The sequence below is a fragment of the Cynocephalus volans genome, chromosome 1 (assembly GCF_027409185.1).
Source record: "Cynocephalus volans isolate mCynVol1 chromosome 1, mCynVol1.pri, whole genome shotgun sequence".
Lineage (NCBI taxonomy): Eukaryota > Metazoa > Chordata > Mammalia > Dermoptera > Cynocephalidae > Cynocephalus > Cynocephalus volans.
In genome coordinates, this window is record NC_084460.1 from 186,484,767 (window position 1) to 186,507,147 (window position 22,381).

General features: G+C 43.1%; 1 protein-coding gene across 1 annotated transcript in view; it reads left to right on the plus strand.

Annotated features, from left to right (window-relative positions):
- Window positions 1-15,068, plus strand: part of IGSF5 (immunoglobulin superfamily member 5) — a 34,357-nt gene extending 19,289 nt beyond the window's left edge. Inside the window, exons 5-8 of the mRNA XM_063079118.1 lie at window positions 2,698-2,722; window positions 6,588-6,688; window positions 7,740-7,813; window positions 14,717-15,068. Coding sequence (XP_062935188.1) covers window positions 2,698-2,722; window positions 6,588-6,688; window positions 7,740-7,813; window positions 14,717-14,812 — 296 coding nt within the window. The 3' untranslated portion in view covers window positions 14,813-15,068. The remainder of the gene's footprint in view (window positions 1-2,697; window positions 2,723-6,587; window positions 6,689-7,739; window positions 7,814-14,716) is intronic.
- The last annotated feature ends 7,313 nt before the right edge of the window (window positions 15,069-22,381 follow it).

A 22,381-nucleotide genomic window follows, 5' to 3' on the forward strand; every position in this document is an offset into this window, starting at 1 on the left:
AACGGGACCACGGGAAATTCATAGGGAAGGAAAGGACTTTCTGAAGGAAGGAAGCTGCTTCCTTCAGAAGGGGCGTGATGCAACCCCTCCAGAAGGCCACGAAGTGGCACCTTTCTCACCAAAGACAACAATTATTTGATTTTTGTGCTAATTTGCAAGGATATATGGCTGCTGTAATCTGTCATTTAGATGTTACGGTTTTTTTTTCTAGAAGAATATCTACCTATATGAGCACATTAAAAGGTTGTTTCCCATTTTGTAGAATTTTAAATCTTCCTTTGTAGGTGAATGTGCATGTAGAAGTAGAAAGAAAAATAAGGTCTTCTTATTTTTAATAAAAAATAGTTAAAATAAAATTAATAAAAATAATTACACGTTTCTTTTGAATCAGGTCTTCTGAAAACAGTGGCCTCGTATGGCAGTTGAGATCAAGAGTGGGGTGGGCTTGTCGTAGAGTTAGGCAATTTGTGACTTTGAAGCCAAAGAATGATTTGTCAGGTGGACAGCTCAGGACTTTCCGAGTGCTGACTGTGTGTCTGTCCTTATCTTTCATTCTTTCAGAAAAACTTCACCTACTCCTATTTGAATATTTTCTACAGTTAAATTATTTTTATTAAGACCAGAGTTTTGATGCTAGGCAACATGTCATTTGATTTGTATTTTTAATTTTATCAACACCAGATAATTGCCATTCGATGAGCATTTTTTGTGTGCGTGTCAGGCACTGTGCTAACTAACTCCTTTACGTGGAATAGTGATATCTCACTAAGAGAGCTATTCTGTGTAAAACTCATGGCGTAGCCTTGACTAGGTTAAGAGTCTAGCTTTAGCTCCTCCATGGATTTAGTTTGCAATTGGATGATTAATTCTGCAATGTAACTTTATTCCCTGGGAAAGAGAAATTAAAAAGTAGTAAACTCCTGTTAATCTGGGTTAGACGAGAATTTGTTTAACCTGGGAATTACTCCATATGCCACAGATGGATTACTTAAATGAAATACACTGGATTTTAAATGAAAACTATTGAATAAAAATTTTAATTGAGAAGTGACTATGAATTGTTCAGTGCCTTCAGATTATTATTTTCAATATTATCTATTACAGGGAAGTTGGAGAAAGTTTGGTCATCTGGACTTCCTACTTTCCTCAGGCTTTTTGCCTGTTCCATGTAAACCTTTGTAAGAAGGGTAATTGATAGTTATTGGACCACACAGGATGTGCAGAGGGTGATTTTTTGTTTCCTCATTTGCAAAATGGGAATAAGTACTATCTGATAGGTTGGTTGTGAAAGTTAAATAAATTTATGTATTAAAAGTTTCTGGGATCCATCCTAGATTCTATCCTTTATTTAACTTTGGGATGAAAAGCTCGTGTAAGAGTGAGCTGTTTTCTACCACTTGTTTGCAGCAAGTCCAGGTCAGGGCTATGACCAGGGCCTTCCACAACCTTCGTATAATACCCATCCCGTGCCACCAGGTGTGACTCACAGTGGAAATTACACTGTACCTTAACATAAATGTAAAAGATCCAATAAAGTTCTGGATTTCCCCATGATGATTATTTTAACACTTAAAAAATATTAAAGATCAAATTCTTTAAAAAAAAAAAAACCTTCTGGTGGTCTGCTGGTATCCAGAGAATTCTCAGGGTACCAACTGGTCAATTGAGGACTGACTGAGAAGAGCTGGGGTCCCACTCATCTTGGCCTGAGGGTTTTGGGGGGGGCAGCATTCTAGAGAGAGAGACCTGATGTCCACCTCCTTCGGTGCTTTCAGGAACACTGGTGACATCCTCTATTCCCTGACAGTCTCTCTCCTGCAATTCAGATAAGATTGTTCCTGAGGTGCAATTTGGGGTGTGAATTGGCAGATGTTATTAGAACTGAAAATAAGTGAGAACACTACCTAAAAAATAAGATAAATGGATAATATTCTCTAGATTTCAGTAAAGCTTGGTGTATGGCAGGTCTGAACGGGAAAGCAGAGTTGTAAAGGACCCTGGCTCCAGAGAGACATTTGGGGACTTGCACTGTGGCTTGTTACTTCTTCCAATTCCAGATTCCCTCCAGTCCCCAAATCCATTGTTTAAAAACATTAGCAATTTAATGACAGCTTTTTTTGGTGGGGAGGGGCACAACTGTATGAATCGATACCATTGGTACATGTCTAAAATGTATCTTAGAATTAAAGAAATATGGTAATGCTGATATAATAGGGCCCAGTCTTTTAAAAATATGGTAACACTAACATCTACGTCTTGTGTTGTTGCAACAATGAAATGAGATAACACTTTATACAGTACTGGCTCACTGTAAGGACTGAATGAATAGCAGCAGCGGTTGGTAACACAGAGCACCTCTTGTTGGTGAATGGAATCTTTTTAATGTTGCTAATCAAACTCAATATTCACTAAATATTTATCAGATAACCTGCTGTATTTCGGGTACTTGCTATATTTCAAGTACCAAGAGATTATTTACTTTTCTGATCGTTGATAGTGAATTCCACTTTCCTTATGCTTGGAAGCCATTCCATAATTTGATGAGGAGGAACTTAATAGTACTTGCTGGGTCATAAATACTAATGTTTGGTTGATAAAAATCAGGGAGTCTATATAAAAATCAATGAGATTTTATTTCTAAAAGGAAGTATCCTGATTTTTCTAATGTGATTTTGTTTTTTTTTTTTTTTTTAGCAGAATCTAGTTATCAAAGTGAAATAAGGTAAGTATGACATCACATTAATTTTCTGAAAACAAAACAGCCTAACAACACACACACACACAAAACTGTGAGATTTTAGGATTTATGTTACTAAAAATTAAGTACTGAAAAACACATATGCCAGTCACAAACTCACAGGGTGACATTAAATGCAGAATAAAATAGGTGGGTTGCTACTGCCTAGTTTGACTTGCTCTGGCTCACTTAGGAAATGGAGATTTTCTTAGTGTCTGGCACTTGCAACTCTTTCCACAAGAGGACACTGTGTACTGTAACTTGTCCCTCCTGCTTCGAGTCAAGGCTAGGGACACCAGCAGAGGTCCTGTTGGAACTTCTGGGGCAGTGGCAATCAGTGGATGCCAGATGCCTGGCAGGCAGGTGACACTGGCCAGGCACACAAATTAGGCAGGGTTTGATGCTTGTTAACTGAGCAGGGAGGGCGAGACTGAAAAACTCTTCTCATTCCCACACCATCCAGGTGGAGCTGCAAGCACTTCTAAGGTAGCTATGTCAAGGACTTACAATCATATGCAATAACCAGTTTAAATGTCTGCAATACTCACATTTACATAGTCATAAATGCACTTAGAGGAGGGTTTTTAAGACAGTGGTGGTTTCGTTGTGGGTGTTTTAACCACCACATCTAGTTTTCAATATTCTATTAAACAATTTAAATGTTTTAAATGCTGAGACTTAAAAATACCTGTAGGCTGCCTACTGTGACTGAATGTGTGTAATCACCGTGTGACAGATACTATCCATTCTCGCTCGATGCTTGGTAATAATGCAGTTTTGAGAGAGGCAGCTGTGCTCTGAGGGCACCATAAAGCAGCAATCTGAAAATACAACTGCTTTGGGGCCTGGCTGAGGGCAAGGGAAGAGGAAGGAAAACTGACCCTGTAATTATTCTGGCATTTCTCCTCTCTCTCTCTCTCTCTTTCTCTCTTTAATTGTAACATAGTAGATTGTATATATCTGTGGGGTACAGAGTTGAATATCAATACCTGTGTGCAATATGTGATCCTCAGATCGGGATAATTAGTACGTTCAACAATACACAATGTAATCATTTCTCATGGCTCTTTAGCAAGTCTTCCCTTACCCGCTTCCCCTCCCCCTTTCCCACTGCTGGCGTTTCTCTTGATTGCTGTTACCAGCAGGGTCCAAGCCTGAATTCTTTGGCTCTGCACTGTTGACTGCACCAACATCTTTTATTTCTGTTGTCTGGGATCTTAGGTGATTTCAAAGCACAGTACAGTGTTCAACAGCTATTCAGGATACTGGGTAAAGAACTACAACAACCAGAACAGTAGAACAATGACAATGGTGGCAATGACACTAGTTAGTGCATGTTGAGTGCCTAACGGACACGCTAGTAGCGTTTGAAAGTTTGCAGAGGTTTTTACCTTAATTCTTACCAAGATTTTATGAGATTATTTGTCCATTTTATAGATGAGAAAACTGAGATACAGAGAGGTTAATGTTCCCAATACAATAGTCCCCCATGTCCGTGGCTTTGCTTTCACAGTTTCTTACCTGTCTGTTGCCAGCCACGGCCCCCAAATAGGTGAATACATCCAGTACAATAAGATACAAGGGTGTTTCAAAAAGTTCGTGGAGAAATAGAATTAGAGGATGATATGAATCTTTCCATGAACTTTTTGACATTCCCCTGTATTTTGAGAGAGAGAGAGAGACCACATTCACATAAATTTTATTACAGTATGTGCAATAATTGTTCTATTTTATTACTAGTTACTGTTGTTAATCTCATACTGTGCCCATTTTATAAATTAGTTTATCATAGCTATGTATGTATAGGAAAAAACATAGTATATGCAAAGTTCAGTACTATCTGTGGTTTCAGGCATCACTTGGAATGTATCCGCTGCAGATAAGGGGGGCTACTGTATTTCCAGTCTAGAGAGTGGGAGGGTTGGAATGTGAACTGGCCAGTCCTGCTTCAGGATCTGGGTCCTTCGTCTCTGTGTCGCTCTTGTGCTTAGACCAGACTGTACCAGGCCCCAGGCTGGGAAGGATGGCTCACTGGATATGCGTGCCCGACCTGCTTTTCCACTGTGTCCCTGGTGCTAACTCCAGCTGCTTGAAGACTTCTTTTATATCAAAATAACACACTTGTATATTTTTTCTTATAGAATCAATTTGTGTTTATTATAGAAAAAAATTAACTATAAAGATAGGTATAAGAAATAGCTTTGAAATTGAAATCACTCGCAGTTCTGTTGTCCAGATGTACTTATTGTTATCTAAGTGTATGTACTTACATGCATGTGTGTTCACATATACACAGCAGAGGCGTGCTCACACATGCATTTCATAAAATTTGGATCATAACAATAATTATTTTATAGCTTGCTCTTTTCCCTTGACACTATTCTGAAGATTATCTCTATTAACAAATTATCTGTAAAACAACATTTTTGTTTTGTTTGTTTGGTAAAGTTTTCATTGAAATATAAGTACAGAAAAGTGCACAAATTGTAGGTGTGTGGCTTAATTTTCACAAAGCACATGTGCCTGAGCCTTGACTGCCAAAATGCAAAGCTAGAACATCCTCAGTGCCCTGAAATCTCCCCTCCGACCCCTGTCAAATCATTGCCTGCCCCTCCTCCCCAAAGGCTGCATTCTTCTGAAATCTCTTCCCACATCCCAGAAATTAGATTCATGTAAACTTTATATAAATGGAATCATATCGTGGGTGTGATTCAGACCTGCCTTCCTGACCTCCACACTGTGAGACAGATCCATACCGAGTCACGTAGGTGTAGATGTTTTATCATTGTATAATATTATGTTCTGGGCATATATGCAATTTATTTTTCCCTTTTGCTTTAAATGGGCATTTGGATAGTTTTCAGGTTGGGGCCGTTACAAATACTGCTGCTTTGCGCATTCTCGTATGTGTCTTTTGGCGAACATAAGTACTTATTCTTGTTTGGTGTTCGGTTGGGTACACACCTAGTTGTGACAGCCGGGCATAGGGTAGGCATGTGTGCAGCTTTACACGGTGCTGCACAGCTTTCCAAAGTAGGCGTACCAGTTTACACTTACACCGGCAGTGCATGGGAGTTCTCATCGACAGTGATTTTAATAGGTGGTGTGAAATTTTATTTTAAAGACATGTTGTCATTTATTTTACCTTCCCCTATTGTTGGGTCCCTGGGTTGTTTGCAGTTTTTGCTATTATAATAGCTTATGAATGAACATTCTTTCAAGTGTATCTTTGTGCATATTCTTGATTATTTCCCTAGAATAAATTCTTAAAGATTGAGTATGAACATTTTAAATTTCTTGGATATTCATCACGAATCTTCTTTCCCCTAAGAAGCTGCACCAATTTTGCTTTATTTCAGGGGTTGGCTCACTTTCCCTGTAAAGGGAGTACACATTTTTCTATAAAGGGGGTAAATATTTTTAATTTTGCTGGCCATGTGGTTTCTGCCACAACTACTCAACTCTGCTACTGTAACACGAAAGCAGCCACAGACAATATGTAAACAAACAGGTGTGGCTGTGTTCCAATAAAACTTTATTTATAAAAGCAGGTACTGGGCCAGATTTGGCCCAGGGGTCATAGATTGCTGACCCCTGCTTAATTTAGTCATTGGTTTTGGGAGTTGTGTACCAACCTGGGAGTGGAGTCCATGAATCTATCATGATAAAGTTCCATCATCCACATAATGGAAATGTGTGAACACATGGACTGTCTACACCTGCTACCCAGAAGCCAGCAACTGATCTGTAGATTTCTGGGAGTAAGTTCAATGTGGAGGAATGCTCTGAGTGTAACCATGTGAACCATGTGCTGATTAACATTTGACTTTTTAAAATGCTCTAATTCTAGGAAATCTGCAAATGTGAAAACAGACAAAGGAACTTCTGAGACGAAGTTAAAAAGTGGAAACAAAAACTATGGATACAGTTCAGATGAACCAAGGACCACACGTGAACGAACAGGTGGGCAGGAGAAAGACCTGGAAAAGACGGTGTTGGAAGCAGGGCTAGCTAACTAGACACCAGCTTCACAGAAGGATAACATAGCGATTGGTGGTAATTATTTTTTGAATAATTTTTAGAAGAAGGAGAAGGAATATTCTAGGATCAGGCTAACAGTAAAAGTACACCTATTTGTCTAAAGCTTAAAATAAAGTGAGGTGGAAATCTGAAAGTTTTTAAAAATCATTTTTTTCCCCATGCTTTTTCAAGTAAAACCAAAACTCAGCAAGAAATCTGTTCCCATTAAACATTACAAGGTATTGAAGGATGTTGGGAGACTAAACCCACCTTTGCAGAGTCTTCCTTGTAGTATCTCATTTTCCTACCTTTGGACGATACAGAGTCATAATGAGGTGGGGAAATCTCTGAAGGCAACATCACTGGGAAGCAGTGGCAGTAGAATTTGTAAGGACCTGAAAACCTTTTTCTTTTTCTTTTTTTTCCCCACTAAATTGGGACTATATTCTCAGCACCATCTTCTTTTGATTTTACCACTGCTGCCTATCTGTATTCCAAATCATACACTTCGGATTTAAAAAATTCCATAAAGCATGGACTATGTCCTTTGATAATTTGACCATAGCTTCTTGCAAAGTTTCCTGTGAGTGAATATTTGTTCATTAGTATTTTGACCAATTAATCAAGTACCTTGACCAAAATCATGGCCAAAACCAAACCCTTCTGCCCCATGTGCCATGTATTTATTTTCCTTGTTCAGCTGCTGAAGCTGTGGATTGATCTTGTTTCTGGGTGAGGCTAATGCATCAAGAAAGAAATTGATTTTAAGTCAGTTTTCCATATCTTTGCATTTAAAAAATAAAGTTCTAGAAGTATGTAATCTCAAGGGAATGTTTTAAAAAAGCGTGTTTGTAGTTAGGATTATTTTATGCCAGGGTATGACATAAAAGCAAGCCTGTTTCTTTATAAATCAGAATTGTTAGACTGTGTAGCTTTTTTTTTTTTTGTCACTTATTGCTCTAAAATCATTCTTCTGTTGTAGAGATTGCTTCCCTCCCGCCCAAGTCCAATGAATTCAGTGTTCTGGAACAACATAGCAGGAGCCATCCTCATCAGGTGATCTAAGCCACTTTCCCCGCCCCCTATTTTGGACTTTTTTTGCCTTTAGAAATTCTTACCTTATGGTAGGTGGTTGTAACATGGTGCACGTTGTATATTCATGATGGAAGAACCTTGCCTGTCTTTACCTCCGCATCAGCTGGTCAGCCTGGAGGGAGCGGGGCTGAGATGTGGAGAGTCTCCTGTCCTCTGTAGCAGTGGCTCCCAGGCCAAGGCTGGGGCTGCACAGCAGCTCTGTCTGCATGATGATGAGCAGCATGTAAAACCTGCCATTTATTCTCTCTGAGCCAAGTTCTCCGAGGACTGGAGTCAACTGGGTGCCTCTGGCTACCTGGCACCCACATGATGTTCATTCATACCTGGTCCTCAGGCACTTTGGCTCATGGAGGGATGCCGGGTGCTGGGTTGGAGGAGCAGGACAGAGAAAATGTGCCCGCTCTGCAGGCAGGATCTGTGCCAGTGAGCTTGAGAGCTGGAAAAATCCTGCTGGGATTAGAATTTTAGGGGAGAAAGGAGGAATCCCTTATGTTTTAGGAACACGATTTAGTATGATTTAGGGGCTGGAGTTGCCATTAACTGAGATGGGTAGAGCGGGCTTTAAAGGGAAAGATCAGACTTTAATTTGGAGCTTGTAGGTTTTGAGGTATCTGTTAGATGTCCATGCAGAGACATTAACCATGTAGGCAGATGCACAAGTCTGGAGTTCCATGGAGAGACGTGAGCTGTTGGTGTTGCTGGTTGTTAAGCAGTGCTTGGATGCACTGTCCTTTCACAGGACAGTCAATTTAAAGAAAACTTTGAGGGAAATGTGAGGACATAGTATGTTAATTTTCTGATACAGAGTCAGTATTGATTATCATACAAAAATGAATTGGAATTCATATGCAGGAAATAAGTTTTTTTATATGCAAAATCATATTCGGTAAGAAGTACGTATATAACCAGCACCTCTTTCTGACCAGTACAAATGTAACTTCAAACGAAAAGGATTTCACTGTGGTTCTGTGATGGTGTGCCCTGTAAGCATGGATGTTCTCTGCTCTTAGCTTTTGGGAAAGCTAAACTCAGAGTGTGGCTTTTTGGCAGCACTATGGATGTGATGGTTTGGGTTTGTTCTGCAGGCTGCTGTAGTCTGAGGTGGGGAAGCCCAGCATGTGCCTTTGCAGTCCTGATCCTTCTTCCTTGCGTAGATATTTACTTGCATTTCCTTCTGGGCAGCTTTGGGCCATTATATCCCTCCCTGCACCGGGGATATATACATCCTGCTGGTGACGTGTGACTTTCAGGCATTTAGGGAGGAAGGGGAGCTCTGACTAATGCTCAGTCATGTATGGGGAGGACCCAAGTGATGTTATTAGAGGCAACACAGGTGGGAAGACATATGAGCGGTCTGTGGCACAAAAGGAGATGGACCTAAGTGACAAATTTTTGGCTCCCAGTATGAGTTCTGCTATGTTCCTCAGGCTGGTGTCAGGAAGATGGACAGGCAGATTCTTTCCATAAAGACTCCTGTCTTTGTCACATCTATCTTTGGATGCATTTAATCGGGAGCTGGGAGGGATGGCTCTAGAAACCCAACAGGCTTCATTTAAAATGGTCCATCTCTGACTAAGAGGTGGAGAGTGGAAGGAAGTAATTGCCAGGCTGTAAAGTCCCCCATGACTGGGCTGAGTGGGGGCTGCAGGCTGATGAAGGGCCATAGCTGGCTGAGGGGCTGTCTCCCACCCAATGCCATGCACGGATAATCCAAGAACACAGTTAAGCCGACCGTAATTTCTGTGGCCTCTCTGTGGTTACTTCCCCCATATATGTCAAAGAGTTCAAGTCTGGGTGGTGGGGAGCAGTTAAAAACAGGAAGGCGATTCAGGACAGGGTCATGTCAGATAACTCCTTTTGAAATGCCTCTAGGATAAATGAGGAAAAAGGGGAACTCTGATGTGTCTGAATACTGGAATGAAGAATGCATTTCAGGCTCTGAGTGAATTCTTCTTAAAGCTTGGAGTGTTGTTTTGAAAATACCCAAGGAGAGAAATTGAAGAGGGTTCTGCTACCAAAACCCATAATCAGCTAAATAGTCTATTGGAGGAAAAAGAACAGTGGCCCTCGAGTTGTGGAGCCCTGGGGACTGGTAATATACCCTGTATTTCTTGAAGTGTTTGTGAGCTTCTTGGGGAGCCATGCATATTGCAGAAAGCATCAGGGTCTTTCAGAAACAAATCAGGACTCTAGGAAGATGAATTGCCTTTGTCTGGGCTAGAAACTAGTGAGGGTTATTAAATAGTTGTACCTTTAGACAGGCACACGTCCAAAGAGGTCAGCCTTTGATCATAACCAGAGGATGCCTTTGCAGGCATGGATCCTGGCGCTGTCTCCAGCTGTCCATTTGGAGAAGCTGGATTCAAGATGTACATGGACTATGCTTTCTGTGAGCACTTAGAGAAGGGCGTGAACAAGATGAGCCTTAGAAGAAAGCGCTGGGACTAGGAACACGGTAGTTTCCCTCCATGTCCTGGTCCAAAGAGGACATAGTCCTGTGTGTGGTCAGCCAGTCACTTGAGAGCTGCCAGAGTGGCCAAGTTGCAGCTTGCAGAAGCAGATCAAGGTGACCTTTGGCACAGAGGCTCCTTTAAAGAGCTTTCCGAGGCTAGACCCTGCGGCCTTGCCTACCTATGTTGCCAGGTTCTTGCTGTGTGGGCTTCAGCACTCATAAATCCAAGATCTAAGGACAATGCAATCTGTGCCTTCCTTTCTCAAATCCTCTTTCCATTCTGCAGTGAACCTTGCTCCCTAAAGTGCCCAGGAGAGGCAGCCGAGAGCTATTCAGAGCCACTTCTCATTTGTCCTTTCTTCCTCCTCTCTACACACCTCAGTGTGACTTCAACTTGTCAGAGCTGATGCCAGGTGCTTCCATACACATATGCCTCTTGGGCTCTGAGCTTGGGCCCAGTGGGCCCCTGCCTGAGGAGCTGGCTTTATTAGAGTTCAGGGCTGTTGACTACAGATTGCAGCATTTTGCAGAGAACCCTCACAAAGCTCAGGTCCTAAAAAGCCTGTTGATTAAACCAAGAGCACTCAAGCTGTGAGTCAGTCTGCAGCAGATGCTCTTCCCAGTCTTGGTTGCTGTGGAGCTCGTTGGGCCAGATGAATGGTCTGTGCATGGAGATGTGGCATGTGCAACAGCACTAAAGCTCCTTCTTGGTACTAACAGGTCCTGGGGTGCGTGATCCTGGTTTTGTAAATAGTATGCACCGTTGGGCAGTGCACCTGCTCTCCGTTAATGCTGCTTTTCTCCTCTGCTCAACCTGGTATCTGTTCTCCCTCAGCGTTGTCTGCAGGTCTTACCTGAGGAGGGGCCATTGAGTACACAGAGTCTAGCACAGCAGTCCTAGGAGCTCGGTAAACAGTTATTTATTAAAGTAGAGGAATATCTTCAAATCCTAGTTGGGCTGTCATAAGCAAGGTGCTATAAGGGGCATGCATATGCATATAGACACAGTTCCTTTGCTGTATGTCACAATCCAATTATGACAAGAAATATGAGCAGACCACCTTAGCTGAACATACAACCTAATGTTTGGGGTCATTGAAAAAAACTTGCATAATTCCATGTCAAATTGCCATTTCACTCCTTTATGGTCTGGGGCACTTTGGTTTTCATGAAGGGTCTCCTGTTTAAATATGCTGCTTTGAAGGGGAAGCCAGGAGCCAAGGGTTGCCTGTAGGAATCATCCATGTGGCCTTTGGGATGCTCAGATTGGTGGTCCCCACCTCTGGACCTCTGGGCTCAGAACAGTTGGGGAGGCATCTGAGCATCTCTGCTTTTTAGAACAACTTGATGTGGTTCTGATATGCGGCTGGGTTTAAGGGTTCTTGGTTACCTTACAGCAAGATGGGAATGGGGATTGTTGGAAGGGAAGAGTGGCAGGTCACCAAACACTAACTCGCTTACTTTGTAATTTCACGCTGCTCAACAGGTGCTCACTAATTATAATTCCCTCAGTGTCCCAAGACATTCGTGATGTCCTGTGCTTAAGTATACTGGGGAGGGGTTGTTCTGTGCCCCTCCCAGCTGCTGATGGTGCCCCTACTCTTACCACCTCTGTCTGGAGTCATGTGGACTCCGCTCCAAGCAGAGTAGGGTGTGACACAGCATTTGTGGGTTTGTGAGGCTGGAAGGGCACCACGAGGAGCAGGCAGTGTTTTAGGGTTACCTGTCCCCTTGCCTGCAGTGCCACAGCCCCAGCCCCTCCCTGAGTTCTACACACCTGTGTCTGCATCTCAGGGCCGCCGTGGGCCTCCCCACGAACACATTCATCATACATCACCCAGCAACATTTTAATGACATCCAATGGTGACCAAAACAGGAAACTAGAGATTTAGTATTGTAGGAAGGGGTAGAAAGCCCCATTTGCCACTGCACCGGCCTCCCCTAACTCTTGCCCCTTCGATATCCTTTCAGTTAAGGTGTTGAAGGACAGAATGCCAAGGCCCACCCTGCCATGGGGAAGAGCAAAACAAGGCATGGGGGGTGGGGGAGCTCTCTTTCCAACCCCCTGCTTGTCTACTGTGGGCTTCCAGAGCTGACAGCCCTTAGGAGCACTGCAGAAGGACGAGGGCTTGTCTCAGGGACAGTGGCATGGGACAGGACAGGCTATGGTCAGAAGCCATGGGGGGATGATGGCTCATATGGGCCAGGTCCACAGATGATGCTGGGCTGTGTGCAAGGGGGAGAGGCCCAGCTCCTGAGCCGTCAGCTCCAGGCTGCCTGGAGCTGTGCCCCATGCTCCTCCCCACAGCTCTGCATCCTCCCCTGCCAGGTCTTCCCTAAACATGGGAGAGATGGACAGTCCTCGTTCCCACCACCACCTGGCAGAAATGGGGGGTGTGTTTCCTGAATCCTGGATCCTTGTTTTCCCAAAGAACACTTGCTGCACATGGAAGTGTGCCCAGCACCTCTAAACACCTGCATTGCTGCATGCTGCTGGCTTAGCAGTCATCTCAGTACAGCATGCTTCCAGAGCACTGTGGGAGCTTGCTCCCATGCAAACTCCTGGCCCTTGCAGACTTCCTGGATCAGAATCTCTGGGAGATAAGGCTCATGAATAGATATTTCCCCCTGTTTCCCAGGTGATCTGCTTTGAGGAAAAAATTTTTGAGGCCTATTGTGAAAACACAACAGACACATATAGCATTGTTTCTAAGGGAGGGCAATCTCTGATTTCTAGGGGTTTTCTTACAGCTGTGCATTTGAAATTCCTTCTACCTCACATCTCCACAGCACTGGCCTAGCCACAAAGCACAGAGAAGAGTTTGAGATGCTTACGGCAGTGTGGTGATCAGTGCTGAACGAGAGCCCTTGACTCTGAGGTCCTCTGCCATCCACATGGCACCCTAGCGGGGGCACACTTGCTTAAACCTCTCATAGTTTACAAAGTACTCTGTGCATTCAATATGAATGAAAGAAATAGGATTTTAGGCTGTAGAGACCACAGATCATGCATTAAATTGTAGGGAGATCAGAAGAAAAAAAGAGATTGATTTTCAGAAGTGACGTATACCAAAACATGACATTTTTCTTCCCTGATTATTTCTATTTTGACCGAATCTACTGTTAGGATGTCTAATACTGATACTACGTTCTAGACAAGAGTTTCTGTTTATGAAATAGTTAACTCAGGTGTAACTGGAGCTATAACACATTAGGACAAAACTTATCAATAAAATTAGAAATTCTTACTAAAAATTACAATCACTTGATGGGAAAGGCAAACTTTTTATTTTTATAGGAAGTCATGGGGTTTACAAATGTTTTGCATCTTGATGTCTATTTAAAACAAGTAATTCCCCTTTCCTCTCCTCTTTCTGTGCCTTAACTCACTGTCAGTTAATTTTTTCTGATTGTTTTAGGAAATTCTGTCTCTTTCTCTGTCAGTTTTGGAGGGTGAGCATGTGAACAACTTGAAACCTGGATCAGGGCTTCCCCACTAATCACTTTCCCTATTAAGACAAAGAGAAATAAACTCTTGATGAACATAGAAAACAGCAGAGAAGACAAAGCAAACAGCAGCAAAAATCTCAAGCACAGTCACAGCGGAGGTCACTGTTCATATAGCACGCTACTGAAATGCCACCACCAGCCTTCGGTTTTCCTCGTGCTCTTGGGAGTCAATAGATAAAACCATGAGCCAGGATGATTCTATCCTCAAGACTTTCTAACATTTAATTGCAATGTGAATAATTTACTGTGCCCAGTTACATTATTTCAGATGTTAAATGCAGCCACGGTGCCCTGGGAATCTGAGCTGGGATTCTCAGGACTGGCAGGAAAAACATGCTGCACATGTTTTAATGGGGCAGTACTGATAGACTGGGAGTGGCCCCTCTGGAGGGTTAAATGGTTGGTTTGGGATTGCATTTCTCAATGAGAGTGGCAGAAACTACACTTCCTCCTCTCATGAGCCAGCACCGCCAAGGGAGACAGATGGGTGATCTATTTGGAGTCAATCCTTCTGTTTTGCCCCCTTCCTTTAGAAGAAATGCACGTTATTTAGAGAAGTTTAAAAATGCCTTATATTTTCATAAAAAGCTAGCTGGTAAAGCAAGAACTTCCATAGGAAAATTGAAAAACAGAACAAAACAGTGAGTCATGGTGGTAATTTGCCTGCATAAAAACAAATATTGGATTCTTTGAATTGGATTCCTCTTCAGGCCCTGAACTTGGAAGCCTTCTAGAGTGTATATTATTGAAAATAAAGAAATAAGGGAAAGATGCATTTTAGCATCTTTGTTCCTCTCTGTACTCTAATTTTATCTTCTCTGATGTGTGGAGTTTCCTTCTCAAGTGCATGCTTTATAGTGATCTCAACTGATCAAGTTGACTCTTTTTCCTTTGTTACCAGGAACCTGATCGACATCGGCCCAGCCCAGCAAGTCGTCCACAGGTTTCTTTTAATGTGGCCAGTCCTAGGAGGGTCAGGAATGTAACTCTAGTGTAGTAGAGACTTCCCTGGGTTTCCGTCTTGCGCTGTGGACAACTCACAACACGACGATGTCATCGTTCCTCCTCATCCTAAGACAGGGCTCCAGCTTAGCCAGCGTTACCCAAACAGACGATGTCAGAATCATCAAAACTGAGATTTTATAGTGAGAGGACAAATTGATTTTCCTAGGTTGCAAAGTCAAATTACACTTTTGAAATGTTTCGAGGTTTTAGTAAATTCCATAAAGTTACTAAGTAACGCTGCAAATTCATCATGGTAATAATGTTTCTCATCATGCAGCACTCCTGCTTGGTGACACAATAAGTGGTAGATAAATCTGTATTCTACCATGACTTTAAAAATGTCTTTATTATTATAAATCATATTAAGATGTTATTTAAGGATATTTAATATGTTGGGGGCATTATTGCAATTATCAGTGAAATAAGAGGATAAAAATTAGGATCAATCAGAAATCTAAAACTGGCTGGCAAATTGGAGCTCATAGGCTAAAAATAAGATTAAATTTGAATGCTGACGCGCATGTTCCTAAATACCTCATGAATGGATATCTACGTGAAGACGTTCATTTTTATCTCCTTCCTTATCAGTCCTGTTCTCATCACCTCAAATGAATTAGCTGTAGATTATGCTTTGTAAGAGATGGACTTTATTTACTACAAATACTATGAAAAAATGGGGAAATGGGAAATGTGTTTTTTAATAAATAAAAAAGAAAATACCAAAAAACTTGTATTGACTTTCTTAACTCTTTTCTATTCAGGCTGTAGTTTAAAAACACAGTGTTTACAAATCAAGCATTTTCTAGGAGGGAAAACAGGAGAATTCTATAAAAATCCATCCCATTCTTATGTTTGTCTTTGACCTCTGTACATTTGCCTCATTTAAAGTTAACATGAATGTTGGTAATAAGAGTGAAGTTACTGCCTTTTCCACGTTTTTCTTTTTTCACGTGGATATGCTCAGTGGATTTCACTGTCCACCCCACTCGTTCATATTTAACCTAGAGGCAGGACTATTATTTGACCGAGCTCTGAACTGGTTTGTACACATTTCTATGCTGCTTAGTAATTAGCACCTGCTCTGAGCCCCACATGCCCAACCATGCTGTTGTTAAAATATAATTTATCTTTCAAAATATGTCAAGATTTTAGTGAATTTTTTAAAGTTACCAAGTGGAAGACTCTGATTCATCATGAAGGTATTTCTCAACACTCCTGCTTGCTAACCTAATAAAGAGTGGACAAATCTACTACTGCCATGATTTATAAAGACTTTTATGATCTTAAATCACATTTAGCCCCCACCCTGGGCCTCTTACTGTGAGCTGATGACTAACTCAGGAGGTATTTCCTGGAGCAACATGGGGCTTTAGTGGGTATGTTTTGATTGGCTGATGCCCGTACGGTATCCATTCTGACTGGTCAGGGCTCATACAGTGTCTATTCTGATTGGGTGGTGTTCATTCCTTACTGGCTGACAAATAGTTTGAATATCACCACTGCTTAGAGGACCATGAACAAAATGTCATCTCTTCTAGGCCTGTGTCTCTAATGTGAGGCCCATGTTCTTGAGAGTAGATCTGAAATGGAAACTCTCAAAAACCCATGAATTTTGCTATATCACTTTCCTAAGAGTCCTCTATGGTAGGGTGGTTTGGTCTCCCCACTACTATCCTTGAATGGGTACAAGGAGAAGAGAAAGATAAGATGGGTTATGAGGCTCTTTAGTCAGAGCAAATGCATGAACTCCGTATTCTCCACGTAATAGTTTATTCTCTTTAAACCACCACAGAATGTAGATCCTAAGACAAGGCAAATGTCATGTCGTTTATGCCTTTTATAACCTTTGTAGCACCTAGTATACTGCAAGTGTTCAGTAAATATTGACATCCAACAGGTCAGTATTGAGAAAGGCAGTGTCTGGAATATAATGAATATTTGCCCTCAGCCTGTGATAAGAATCACATTTCTGAGGTTATTTTAGGAGTCATGGGGATTTCATATAAAACATAATTGAACTTTAAGTTTTGGACTCTGGAGGACAACGCTAAACGATTTTCATAGAAGTTTCTTCAACTAAGTACATGCTTGTTGAATCACCCTTAAAATATTTTTTCATTTTACCAGACTGTGGGAATTTTTGTGGTATTACTAATGGACAGGTTCTTCTTTCTGTATTTACTCCAGGAGTAAAGTTTCTCGAAGGGATCACTGGCCAGTTTTTACTTCACAGAAGGTAGATACGTTATCTGAACAGAACTCTCTAGAGTTGTGCTGTCCAACACCATAGCCACATGGGGCTATTTAAATTTAAATTATTTAAACTAAATAAAATGTAAGATTCATTTCCTCAATTGCACTAGCCACATTTCAAGTACTTAATAGCCATATGTGGTCAGTGGCTACTGTATTGGGCAATGCAGATGATAGGATTACACTGTTGCAGAAAGATCTATTGGACAGTGTTGATCTAGAGCAACTACTTGGAAATGACCTTGATGTGTCAAGGATCGGCTCTCTTACACAAACACACAATCCGTGTTTATTTAGTGCTATGTCTGTGCACTCAGCCAGTTTCTATTTAGGAGTCCTGCAAACCCCAAGGCAGCTCTCAACTGAAAGTGGTGTTTTGCTGATGTGGTAAATTCTCTCACTTCTGCAATGTAGAGAACCGAGGCAGGCTCAGGGGGGTGGGTGCAAGGAGTCAATCATAGGAAAACTTCACGGTCAAGGTTGTTTCTCGGAGGTAGGTGCAAATCTCTGCTAATGTATGGCTGACAAGTTTGAAAATTTATTTAAATAAACATCCCTCAAAGCCTTGTGTCATAAAACCATTCCTGCCTGTCCTTCCCAGGGGTCTTTGAACCTTGGTGAATTTGTCAGATTCCAAGCCTGCCCCATGACATCAAGGATCTTCTGTAGTTTACCTAGAGAAGGACTCAAGTGGTGACGTCAATATCTTGAAGATAATGGAGAGCTCCAATAGAAGCACACCTTTTTCCCTGTGTGGCCCTGACCTTGGAAAACCATTAGGGACATTTGAGTTTTGTTGCATGTTCCTAGGAGTTTGATGGCACGAAAGGCCAGGGGATGCTGGGGAGCATGCAAAGTCTTCTGTGCCAAAATTGAACCCTGTCTTTGAAGTGCTCATGATATCGAGGAAGAACTCTCATCCTGTGTACAGATGGAGGGTAGTCCTCTCTGTGGAACAGCGGAGAACTCAAAGAGTTTGGAGATGAGAGAAATAGGTGATCGAGGACAGGAAGCAAGGGTCCAGGGGAAGGGAGCATGTGCTGAGGGTCTTGATAGCTGGTGGTCCAGCAGCCCTAGAGCAGGATCTGTAGGCTAAGGGGCTGTTACCATCCATCCGGCTGACAGGGCACGGAGAGGCTGCCAGACCTGGATGGAAAGGACTGATAGTAGCTGTGCCCTTCGGCAGAGGTACATGACCTGCTGTGGAGGCCTGACCGGGAGGGAGTCAGCCTGACAAAGACTCCAGCTTGCCTCTCCATGCTCTCAGTCTCCTGCTTGAGCCTCCCCTAGGCTATACCTGAGGTCTTGGGAGCCCATCGATGTGGTCCAAACAAACAGTCCCCCGAGAGGACTGAGCTGGATGGAGAAGGGTGGAAAATGGATGTGGAGGAGCATTTTGGAACATTTAGAAAACAGAAGTCAAGGAATGGAGCATGTGTTTATAAAGTCAGAGGGAAAGACATTCTGCCTGGAGCCCCTCACTGCTTCCCTTCCTGAAGGATGGAGCCACCCACCAAAGGAGGACTTCACTGGCCACGTTGGACCTGAGTAGCTCCTGTCCTTGGTGCCCAGATCCACACCAGCAGAACAGGGGACTGGATGATGGAGCCCACACACACACACGCACACGCACACGCACACGCACACGCACACGCACACGCACACACACACACACACACACACACACACACACACCCTCATGGCCCAGCAGTTAGGACTGAAGCTGCTCCATCTGAGTGCATGCAGGCCTCCTCATCTCTGCTGCTCCGGGAGGGAGCTGTGCTTCTGCAGATGGTAAATATTTAATTCTTACCTAGCACAGCCTATAAATCACGCTGGGGCAGTGGTGCCTCGGGGGAAACGCACACTCCACCATTTATGGCGCAGGTGCTCCAACCTCTCTGCCCAGACCCAGATGGAACGCAGAGTCTGAGGTGGTGGCCGGGTCCTGAGCTGAAAGCACCCCCATCATCATCCTCCCTCTTTTCTTGGGGGAGCTGTGTCATAAATACAACAGGATCCTGAACCTGCGGACTGGTGGGCAGATTGTGAGAATTATTGCTCAGCCATGGGCTTCAGACTGAGAGATTCATGCCCTGACTCATAATTACACTGGCTTGACACAGCAGAAAACTGATAAGGTTCCAGTAAATTCTATGGGGAAATGTAGCACAGAATGCATTGATTATATTTCTTTTCAGAAACCCTAAGAATGTATAATATTTCACAGGATAACTTAATTTGGCAACAATGGGTAATATTATGTTTCAATGTCATAGTAATAAAGTCTGAGGTAGTTCAAATAATAGCAAACCACTGTCTAAATCAAAAACTAATTTTTAAAATTACAGCTGATGAAAGTTTTTTTCCTTAAGAAAGTGGAAACTGCACTGGATTTGGACTGTATTTATGTATGTAGTCAGCCTGAAGGCTCTTATCGTGGCAGTAACAGGTGATGGAAGAATATCCCTCTTCTGCCTCCTTGTAGCTGTGTGGTGTGTGTGTGTGTTTGTGTGTATGTGTGTGTTTGTGTGTGCATATGGTGTGTATGTGTGTGTTCATGTGTAGGATGTGTATTATGTGCATGTGTGTGTATGTACATGTGTGTATGTTGTGTATATGTTGTGTATGTGCGTGTCTGTATGTGTGTGCGTATGTAGTATGCATATGTATGTATGTGGGGATTTGTGTGTGTGTTGATGTGCATTTTGTGTATATGTGTGTGTATATGGTGTATATATGTGTGTCTATGTATGTGTCTGTATGTGCATATGTTATTTATGTATGCATGTGGGTATTTGTGTGTGTTTATGATGTGCATTGTGTGTGTATATGTATGTGTATATGGTGTGTATATGTGTGTCTATGTTTGTGTGTTTCTCTCTATATGTGCATATATGATATGTATATGTATGTCGGTAGAGATTAGTTTGTATGTATAATGTGTGTGCATATGGTGTGTATGTGTGTGTTCTTTACATTTGTGTGTGTCTCTGTATGTGGGAAGGGAAGGGGAGAGATGTTTGTTTTGTGTCTTCCACGGGGGCAGCAAACCACAGCTCCTGAGCCAAATCCAACCTGCTGCTTATTTGCTGATTTTCGCATGGCTTGCAAACTAGGAATGGTTTCCACATGTTTACGTGGCTGAAAAAAATCAAAAGATTTCATGACATGTGAAAACTATACGAAGTTCAAATTTCAGTGTCCCACAGGGTAGTTTTACTGGTACCAGTCAAGGCTCACTTGCGCATGTTCTGAGACTACCATTGTGTGGCAGTGGCAGAGCTAAGTGGCTGTGGCAGAGATCGTGTGGCCCATTAAGCCTAAAATATTGACAGTCTGGCCCTTTGCAGAAAAAGTGTGCTGGCTCTGGGCCCCTGCAGACACTTTTCATGGTCTGTCTCTCTTTGTCCTCATCTAAAGCCAGGTGCTTTCTTGTCTCCATCGGACCCAGGAGCAAAGCCAGGCCAGGCACCCATGGTCAGGCATCTCTGACTCCAAAGCTGGTACTCTGTCCACTCTTACCTGCCTGGTGACATCTTCTCCTGGTGACATCTTCATCCTGTTACTCTCAGGATGAAATCTAAAATCCTATCCTGGGTTAGCATGCGCGGCCAGGTCCAGTCCCAACCCTCCCCTGGCTGTACTCTGCTCCCTCCCTGCAAATCACACCCTAGCCCTGAGTGCAGACAGCTGCCGGGACTCTAGGCCCTGCTGTCTGGGGGCCTTGGCGCATCCTGGCCCTTCTGCTTGGAACAACCCCCTCCCAGTTTGTTCTGCCCAACGCCCGCTGAGCCTCCAGCTTCTCTCGGGTGAAGCCACTGGGTGTTTTTGTACTATGTCAGCTCTTTTTCTCTGTGGCTCTAGGTGGGAGGTGGCCACAGGGAAATGAGGCCAAGGTTTGGAAGACGATTGAGAGGTGCAGCGACTTCATGCCTAGAGGGGCGGTGCCATGCATGCTGTGGCCAGCCCGCAGCTCCTCCAGCTGGCCCAGGACCTTCTCCTTCTGTGGCTGGGACCTGGGCAGGTGCGTGCGCAGCCCCACAGGCTCCCAGTGTCACTGGTGCTGGGGTGTTGAGAGAATGGCAGAGCTCCAGGTGCATTGTTTATGATAAAACTGATCTTGCTTCACGTCAGCTTTTTTTGCTGACTGTGGTGAGGACTGGCCTGTCCCTAAGTGCAGAGGCAGTCATTCGCTGTGCACTTATCAGCTTCCCTTTGCAGCCCCTGGTTAGTGACTTTCTTCTAACTCTAACGCTACCCTTTGACTGTTACTTCGCCAGCATGTCCTACAATTATGTGAGGTCTTACTCCTATAAGGACCCCTTGCTCCATATCACTCAAGCTGGGACTCTACTTCCCTGATGGGACTCTACCTAATCCACCCTCCCTGTGCCCTACGGACCCCCAGACTGGCTTAGCCCCTCACCTATGTTAGTATGTCACCTCAGACTTCTCCTTCATTGCCTGATCACTAATGATGTAAGTGTTTGCATAATTATTTATCGAAGGTGAGTTTTCCCATTACATTCAGAGAAGGAGGGCAGGCTCCATGTCTGCCTTCTCCCACTGTGACCCTGGTGCTACTTAGATCAGGGCAGGCACATCCCACGCACGCCATACATACTCTCAGAATGAACGACTTATTCCAAAAGCAGAGAGGGGATGTGAAAGTTGATTTTGACTTTAAGCAGCCACTCACATAGTTTTCAGAATCTCTAGGCTGTCCAGGCCCATTGCCAAATGCACATTAGTGTCCACCTGCAGCCACAGCATCTCAAGATAAGGGGATGGACACGGCACCCACCTGTGGCCAAAAGACTCACAATTCAGGTAATCATCATGAGGTTTTTTTTGGTCAGGGGGTGTAGTAGATTGAATGTCCCCCTAAAACTCACTGAAGCTTGAATTGTGTCCCCCAAGTTTTATGTATTAGAAAATTGGCCCCCACTGTGAATGTTAAGAGGGTGGGAAATCCTATTATGGTAATTGAAAGGTGGGGCCTCAAAGAGGTGATTGGATTGTAGGACCGTGCCCAGTGAATGGATCATAAATGGTGGTCAGGGGCATGGTTCTGAGGGCTTTAAAAGAAGAGGAGAGTCTGCCTTTTGCTCTCTCTGCTTCCACCATCTTGCAATGTGAGACCCCTGGGTCACTGCTGCCACCACCAGATGGACTTTGGACTTCCCAGCCTCAGAAACTGTAAGCAGTGAATTTTGTTTTCTTATAAATCACCCAGTTTCAAGTATTTTGTTGTAAGCAATAGAAACAGACTAATACAGAAAATTGGTACCAGAGAAATGTGGTG